This window comes from Clytia hemisphaerica, unplaced genomic scaffold, assembly GCF_902728285.1.
Source record: "Clytia hemisphaerica strain Z4C2 unplaced genomic scaffold, Clytia hemisphaerica genome assembly, whole genome shotgun sequence".
NCBI lineage: Eukaryota > Metazoa > Cnidaria > Hydrozoa > Leptothecata > Clytiidae > Clytia > Clytia hemisphaerica.
This window is the reverse complement of record NW_027103855.1, coordinates 1,495,775-1,504,857: the sequence shown is the minus strand read 5'-3', so window position 1 is coordinate 1,504,857 and position 9,083 is coordinate 1,495,775. Positions and strand designations below refer to the sequence as shown.

General features: G+C 32.9%; 1 protein-coding gene across 1 annotated transcript; it reads right to left on the bottom strand.

Moving 5' to 3' along the window:
- Positions 1 to 3,341: 3,341 nt before the first annotated feature.
- On the bottom strand, positions 3,342 to 7,695 carry LOC136808230 (importin-13-like). The gene is made up of 2 exons (XM_067064765.1): positions 6,376 to 7,695; positions 3,342 to 5,333 (listed from the first exon to the last, which is right to left on the bottom strand). The coding sequence occupies exons 1-2, from the start codon at positions 7,667 to 7,669 to the stop codon at positions 3,868 to 3,870; spliced, it is 2,760 nt and encodes a 919-aa protein (XP_066920866.1). The 5' UTR covers positions 7,670 to 7,695; the 3' UTR covers positions 3,342 to 3,867.
- Between the last annotated feature and the right edge of the window lie 1,388 nt (positions 7,696 to 9,083).

Sequence of the window (9,083 nt, the reverse complement as noted above, 5' to 3'; positions counted from 1 at the left end):
TATTATCTACACCCCTATTAGCCAACTGTTTTTGTCTGAAATCAAAACATATCACGGGTTCTGCCAGCCATTGCGTTCTGCTCTCTAACATAGCCATATGCAATTATCACGTAGATTTTTACTGGTGAAATGAACGTAATAAAAGACAAGAAAATGCTCGAGTAAAATTTCATACCTTGGTTATTTGATTGATAGATTAGATGATTAATTGATTGATTGATTAATTGATTGATTGATTGATTGATTGATTGATTGATTAATTGATTAATTGATTGATTGATTGATTGATTGATTGATTGATTGATTGATTGATTGATTGATTGATTGATTGATTGATTGATCTATCTCTTGTTTGTTGTTTTGTTGGCTTAGTTAGCTAGCACTAGCTAGCACATTTTTTTGCTAGGAAAACAAAACCAGACAATATGAAACGAAAAAAATTCCAAAATTCCAAAAGGACATACCATAAAGTTTATTTCAAGAAATTGTCAGTCCATACGTTTTGATACATAGCTCTTGAAAGAGAAAAGATATAATCAAAAGTTATATCGCGTTGAAAAGATATTCCTAAGTGGATGATTTTAAGGCTTTTTCAAATATTTCGAAAATAAAGATTAGAAATGAAGTTGAAAAATAAAGATTTGTTTTTTTACTCGATCGAAAATTTTGAATTTTCAATATGTCTAAAATTTGAACTTCACTGATTTCAAATATGTTTTCAGATTTCTTATTTCTTTCCTGGATCAAAAGTTAAAGCCCTGCAAAGTGGGGAAAGTGGTCCATCTTGCCCATTTTTAGCCATTTACAGCCTATTTAAAAACTTCTGATCAAAGAGACCAGTTAATTATAAGAGAAATCTCTCCCACATTGATTTTCATAAAAAAGACATCGAAAGTTATAAAAAAGTAACTTATAACTTTGATTCAAAAATAGGTTTTTGATAAAAAACATCAAGAATACTCTTAAAATAGATCAGAACCGTTTTTGATTATACTAGCCGTCCCGGCGTCGTCCGAGACGACTCTTTAACATGATTATTACGCTCGCTTCGCTCGCTTTCACTTTAGAAATTACACATATTTTGTTTACTTATGCGAAATATGTTTTAGTAATGTAAAAGGAAAATTTCTACGAACAGTTAGTTATGTTTTCCAAGGAAACATAGTTAAGACATATTTCTTGTATTTTCCAAGGAAAATCACCGAGTACGATTTATTGTATTTTCCAAGGAAAATACATCTTATATACAGTTTTTTGTATTTCCCAAGGAAAATACCCTGTTACGATTTCTTGTATTTCCCAAGGAAAATCATCTTATGTACAGTTTCTTGTATTTTTCAAGGAAAATTACCTAAAAAAATATGTTGAATTTTCCAAGGAAAACTAATTGAAGTAATTTCTTGTACTTTGCAAGGAAAAGGAAAACATCTTTTGTCAAATCACTTAATATAATTTCTTGTATTTTCGGAGGAGAATTACATCAGACATTTTTTTTTATGTTCAAAGAAAATTAAAACTATTTTGATACTACTTTCATCAAGTTGGTTTTTGAAAAGAAAACTTTAAAATGATAGAGTAAATTGAATGCAAATTAAATGAAAACTGCCTGGGAAGAAATGAAGATCTTGCATTGCTAGAAATTACCACAATGAAAAATATCTTGTAAATATATTCTTTCGTTTAAGTCCTTTAGCCATCGTGGCTAGCCATCGTGGGTAGACATTCGAGGGTGACTTTGAAAGACTTTGAATAGCTTTGAAAATTTGAAACTTAAATATTTCAAAATGAAAAAGAAAAAGAAGAGTCTTCAATTTCAAAGTGCTCCTGAAAATATTCAAAAAAGAAGATAAGAAAAAGAGAAAAAGATTAAATGTTTTTCACGGCTTTCATTTTAAGCTGAAATTTTACTAATGTAAAAACCAACACAGAAAAGGCGCGAAAAAGAATTGCCGTCTGCTTAAAAATCGCTAGCGAAAAAGCGTCATGCGAGAATTGGAGAGTTCCGATTTTAGCGTATTATAATATAGATATAGAGGTTGAAGAAATGAGAAGACAAAAGTGAAAGTTCTAAAGAGCATTGAATTCAATTTATAGCTTGAATGCACAGTAATTGCATCGTCGAGTTAACTCAGTTGGTTAAGGCGTTTGGTTAACATGCAAGCGATCAGTGGTTCGACCCCCCAGATGGAAGCTTTGAAAATTTGAAACTTAAATATTTCAAAATGAAAAAGAAAAAGAAGAGTCCTCATTTTCAAAGTGCTCCTGAAAATATTCAAAAAAGAAGATAAGAAAAAGAGAGAAAAGATTAAATGTTTTCACGGCTTTCATTTTAAGCTGAAATTTTACTAATGTAAAAACCAACACAGAAAAGGCGCGAAAAAGAATTGCCGTCTGCTTAAAAATCGCTAGCGAAAAAGCGTCATGCGAGAATTGGAGAGTTCCGATTTTAGCGTATTATAATATAGATATAGAGGTTGAAGAAATGAGAGACAAAAGTGAAAGTTCTAAAGAGCATTGAATTCAATTTATAGCTTGAATGCACAGTAATTGCATCGTCGAGTTAACTCAGTTGGTTAAGGCGTTTGGTTAACATGCAAGCGATCAGTGGTTCGACCCCCCAGATGGAAGCTTTGAAAATTTGAAACTTAAATATTTCAAAATGAAAAAGAAAAAGAAGAGTCCTCATTTTCAAAGTGCTCCTGAAAATATTCAAAAAAGAAGATAAGAAAAAGAGAGAAAAGATTAAATGTTTTTCACGGCTTTCATTTTAAAGCTGAAATTTTACTAATGTAAAAACCAACACAGAAAAGGCGCGAAAAAGAATTGCCGTCTGCTTAAAAATCGCTAGCGAAAAAGCGTCATGCGAGAATTGGAGAGTTCCGATTTTAGCGTATTATAATATAGATATAGAGGTTGAAGAAATGAGAAGACAAAAGTGAAAGTTCTAAAGAGCATTGAATTCAATTTATAGCTTGAATGCACAGTAATTGCATCGTCGAGTTAACTCAGTTGGTTAAGGCGTTTGGTTAACATGCAAGCGATCAGTGGTTCGACCCCCCAGATGGAAGCTTTGAAAATTTGAAACTTAAATATTTCAAAATGAAAAAGAAAAAGAAGAGTCCTCATTTTCAAAGTGCTCCTGAAAATATTCAAAAAAGAAGATAAGAAAAAGAGAGAAAAGATTAAATGTTTTTCACGGCTTTCATTTTAAAGCTGAAATTTTACTAATGTAAAAACCAACACAGAAAAGGCGCGAAAAAGAATTGCCGTCTGCTTAAAAATCGCTAGCGAAAAAGCGTCATGCGAGAATTGGAGAGTTCCGATTTTAGCGTATTATAATATAGATTGTTCTAAGTTCTAAAATCTTTTTGATTAAAATAGATTATTAAAAACAACAAAAAATATAAAAATATTCAATAGAAAAAAAAATTGAAAAAAAATAAACCCTAATTCTAGCTAAAACATGAAGATAAATACCAAAATCCAAAGAAAAAACTTACCAATGCATGGTATGTATAAACAATGAAAAGTTAGGCTCAAAATTTATCAAAAATCTAAATACTATTTTTTGCTTAATTATAGAGGTGGAGAGTAATCGGGTTAAAATTCATAAAATTGGAGAGAAATGAAATTATCTTGCAGAGGAGCCATAGAAAAATACAGGCTTCAGTTCTTGATAAAATGCCTATGCAGTTAAGCAAAAATTAGTACCAAGAAATATGACATTTTCGGCATTTCAAACGAAGAATGCGATGCAAAAAATTGAACTTTTCCAAAAAGATCTGCTGACTGCATAGAAACCATCGCAATTTTATTCAATTTCCCTTCAAAGAGGGATTTCTTCTTGTTAAACGTTCCTATAATATTTCATTGAACATAGGTCAGTCCCATCAAACCACGACATAATAAAGCAAAATTTCTAACAGTTTCTCGAAGTCGGTTCTTACTTGACCGTTCTTTAATCACCATTTTACGGAACAACTCTTTTTGTTGTTGAGTAGGTACAGAAGTGGGGAAATTCTCTGTGAGTAACAACTCATTTAACCATACAGAGCTTTCGGTTGAAAAGTTTTTATTAATAGCTAACAAGACATCTGAGTAGTTATCTAATAGTGATCTAGGAGCAGTAACACCAATGCAAAGTAACACCCGACCAATAATATCTTTTCCACACCGCAAAAACACTTCTTTGCCAGTATCATATACGGAAACCACACCCAGGTACGTAACAACAAAGTGACATGTACTCTTAATAGTAGGAGTCTCTTGTAAAGTCATTAACTCTAAAGCACGTTTAACCAACACTTCTTGAAATTCAGTTCCCTCAAAGAAAAATTCAGGTACAGTTCTGATAACTTTGGTCATCATCTCCATCAAACCTTGCATAGAGTCGGTGTTGTCAGCACTGTTCAAATTCAAACATGAGGTAGTAATAGCAACGAAGAACTCTTTGATAGCTTGCGAAGTGATTTCTTCCGAACCAAACATACCAATAACTAGGGAAGCTGTATTCATTATACACCACATTGGGCATGCACTGAAACAATCAAAAAGTAGTTGGCAAGTCGCATTGACAAAAGGTGCCAACTTTTCTCGTACAATTTCAACAGCTTTTGAGACGCAGCCCGTAGCAGCAAGCATGATGATTTCTTCAGTACAGTATCCTTTAATTAAAGGTAGAATTTGTAATAATTGCTCATAAACAATAGAGATGGGATGGACAGCTTGTTCTTCGAAAGGATCCAAAGACCTAAACATAGCTGTCAAACAGTTTAAGCAATGGCAGATCTGCTCTACGACCTCAGGTCCTTGAGCTTTACTTCCCAACAAGCTTTTAAAATTATGTAGCAAGGGTGCAACCATGATCTCAAGTTCGTTTCGTATTTCAGAGGCTGGTAGAACTGATATCACATATCCGGCCACTTGAAATAAACGTACACAAACTTTAGCTGGGCAATTCGGACGTTGTAATGTATCACGGCAGACTTGTAATACTTTCATAACAGATTGTCGGCTAAGTAATTGAGCACATTCTTGACAAATATCTTGCAAAGACAAACTGCAAGAGCTCATGATTTGGTTGTTAGATTCGTTCATACCAGACAACAGAAACGGTAGCAAATCTTCGATGTGGTTTTGATTGTAAATTAACCATTCTCCAAGACCGCCCAGGAAAGTGTACAGGGTATCATGAATCTTCGGATGGTTTGGTACTTTTTTAAGAAGTTGTATGATGTTCGGCATGTAGACTTTATCCTCGCTGTCTATAGTGCCCGTTGTACCAGATAGAAGATAGAGCACCGATTCATATTGTTGCCACGTTGATTGCCCAGCTGAAAAATAAAAAGGATCTGAACTATGAAAAGATCAACTTGAGGTATCTTTAGCTTTTGGTCAAACTCTTGAAAGGTTCCCAGAAGTTTTCTAAATACTTTTCCCAAGCTTTTGGTTGAGAATCTTTCTCCTTCACTGACAAAAGAACTGGAAAAAGGGGCATTTTTTCTGTGTCCAGACGAATATACCTGGTGTTTCAAAAGTGTACAACTTTGAATTATTATTGTGAGAAAACTAACAATGCTATAAATCTAAACTTTTCACCATTAAAAAGAGGTAAAATAACTTAAATTTTGAGCTATCATACTTTAAATTTGCTTCACGTGTTCAAAAGTTATGAAGATAATTCGAAAAAATTCTCTTTTGAAAAAGCGTCATTTTTGAGAAAAAAGAGTGGATCAATTTTTTTTTCTCTTTCCCTTTTGTGCAAGAAAACACAGTCAGTTTAAAGTTTTGATGGCTGTAATTAATATTTTTTATTTCTTTTGATAATCATCAAACATTCAAAAGGCCCTCAAAACTTTCGGTGTTAAAAAAAGTAGCAAAAAAAGCTGTTTTCAGTGTTTTGTAAGCTTGAATTTGATCCCATATTTTCTCAATTAAATGAGACTTTTTCGAAAGAGAACTTTTTCGAATTTTCTTAATACCTTTTGAATGCGCAAAACAAATATTAAGTATGATAGCTCAAAAGCTCAAATTTTAAGTTAGTCATTCCTCCATTTAATGGCAAAAAGTTAAGATTTATAACATTTTTAGCTTTCTCACAACCTCAATTCAAACTTGTACGCTTTTTTTTTTGAAATACCCGGTAGTAATCATAATTACCAAACTCTTCAAAAAACTGGCCAGTTTTTATCTGCTTAGATATAATGATGTTACCAGATATTACTGTTTATTTTGAGGACCCGCCAACCAGGGGTTTGCAGAAAAAATGAACCCTTCCAAAGGCTAGTAGCAAGATTCGAAAATCCCTTTTGCTTTGGTCTTGCTTTTTTATTTTAAAGAATAAAAAAAATTTGGCAAAAAAGAAAGGTCACTTACATGATAACAGGCTGGATAATTTTTCAATGAAATAAGATAAACAGCGATCTCTCAACGTGTGATGTAAATACATGATAGTGTCTTGAATGTCAATACGATAACAACGAAAAAGTTCTTTCTCTTCGCTAGTGTATCTATTGTATACCTCATCAGGTGGGTACTGTCCTTTAACAAAATACACATCAACCAACATTAGAAAAGCATCTTGGAACTGTTTTTGAAAATCAGTCACTGTGACATCCACTAAATCATCTTGTAGATGATACCAAAAAGTTAACGTCAATCTACTACATGTTTCGTCAGATGGGTAATGTCCTGGCATGGATGAAAATTTTAATATTAATTTGGTCAATCGAAGGGCAAGCATTTGTTGGTTTGGGTTATTGGTAGCGACTAAGATGTTGGAATGCGTCTCGCCAATATTGGCCATCATCATACAAACATTATATGCAAAATCATCATTTTCATCCTGTAATGCTTTTTCTATGAGAGGTTCCAACAATAATAATTTCTCTATAGATTCAAATACACTTGAGACTAGAGAGTAACTACTAGGGTCGGTCAAAGCATCACTTATGACTTCACACACTTTTGAAGTGAGTTCTTCAGTTTCAATATGATTCAATAAAATTGGTATTAAAGGCACAATATCAAGTGCAGATATACCAAAACCTATCCAACCTAACATACAAGACAAGGCTTCATTTTTCATTTCAACATCTTTACCAGCTAAAATTTCATTCCACATTGATAACAGTGGTTCTGCAAATTGAACCATAAAATCTCTTGCTTTCAATCTTTTACTTGAATCCATGTTCAGGTTTTTAAATTGTGATGGGAATTCAATCAATATTTGTAAAATAACTTCTTTTGATTGTTGAGGACTAACATTCTGAAAATGAGAGCTGACATGGGTGATACAAGTCAGCAATGTCTCAGACTCTTGCATGGTTTGTAAAACCAAGACTGCAAATATTGAGCATAATTTAGTCCTAACAAACTTTGCACCTGAGCAAGCTGAAGATATCAATAAAACCAGCTTGTTTTTTAAATCTTGTACTTCTTTTTCACCAACTTCTGTCATCATATGACAAATCTTGTAGTGTAATATAACTGCACCATAATATTGACATTCTGTTGGTTTTGTTGCATCTAACAATAATAATGAGACTTGCCATGCCTGTGGTGACTTTTGAAGCTCAAGCAGCCATCTGTGTGCTTCATTGCGTTGTTCTTCGACTTGTGAATGATAAAATGTTTGAATCGCTATTTCAGTATCAGCTAACACGTTCATTTTTCAGTTCATCTAGAAAAAATGATTCATAAAGGTTTGTAAAATATTTCTGAAGTGAGGAAAAGTGACTATATTTACAATAAAAAGTTATCCTTATTGAGCAGTTTGCTGTACAATTCAAAGATAACTTTATTTCAAACAAAAGGCTCTTAAAAATAATTGAAGCTCACCAAATTCACAGTTTTTAAAGTTAAAGTTAAAATATTCAAAGTATTGAAACTATGAAAATTATAACAGGTGCACCAAAAAAAGTTTCCCATTTAATAAAATTGGTTCATTGGATCAAAAGTTTTGCTTTTAACCCTTTCCGGACGCACGGGCCACCGGGTGGCCCATGAATTGTGTTCCTATATGACGGACGGGCAACCGGGTGGCCCATAGCTTTGTAAAAGATTTTAACCGTTTTCGCACCAAAATACAATAACATGGTTTTGAATAATGATTTTGAGATAAATTTCCCGTAACCTGCGAAAAACCGCTTTTCGATATCTTGTTTACAACTTGAATTATAAATTTTCAATGTTTGTTGTAAATTTACTCAGGCTTAATCTGTAAGGGAAAAATTGCTTAAAAATTTGGACAAAAAAAATCACTTTACTCAGATTTTGCTGTCCCGAAAAAAATATGCCGATTTTTCGGTCACGTGACCAGGTGTCAGCCATATTTCAAAATTTTTTTTGGTATTTCAAAACCCCTAAAAAAATGAGGTATTACTTATCGTGAATTCTTTTATCAATCACTTTCTATTGCAATTTTGTTTGCGTCATATAGCCGTGAAATCATGCGTCATATAGCCGTGAAATCATGCATCCGGAAAGGGTTAATAATTGAAAATGTTACTTTCTTTCAGAAATTGTTTTTTGATTGCATGATACCGCGAGTGGTCCTAAATCTGACAGCCCTGCCTAAATCCGACCCCCAAATAACTGCTATTAAAAAAAATTCTATGTTTACAAACAATCCCTCTCCAAGTTGAACAATAAACTATTGCAAGAACACTCGAAACAAAACATCTAACAAGATGACTAAAATGTCAAGATGTCAATTAATGTAATCAAAAACGTTTGAGTTGTAAAAAAATTACCTCTATTATTCTGAATCCGTTGCTTGTGTTTAAAACGTTAACAATTTTGTTATAAAACGTTAACAATTTTGTAATAAAAAATTATATTTTGTATAAGAAGCAATTATTGTTATTTGGTTCAATTGGTTCAGTATATCAAATCTCTCAGTTTAGTTGACACTTTGGTATCTTCATTGCGTCACAGCGAAAGGTTTGTTTTTATTTTAGTTTGTATCTTTGAAAGACCCCGCCGGATTTAAGCAGGGCTGTCTGATTTAGGACCACTCACGGTACATAAGTTCCTTTTTTCAGTGATTAACAATACTTTTGGCGTACAAACTTTTGCGAGCA

Excerpts from the sequence above, each read along its gene's own strand:
- LOC136808230 (XM_067064765.1), bottom strand. The coding sequence starts at position 7,669 with ATGAACGTGTTAGCTGATACTGAAATAGCGATTCAAACATTTTATCAT. Across the intron at positions 5,334-6,375 it reads ATTATCCAGCCTGTTATCAT|CTGGGCAATCAACGTGGCAA; the intron begins GTAAGTGACCTT and ends TTTATTTTTCAG.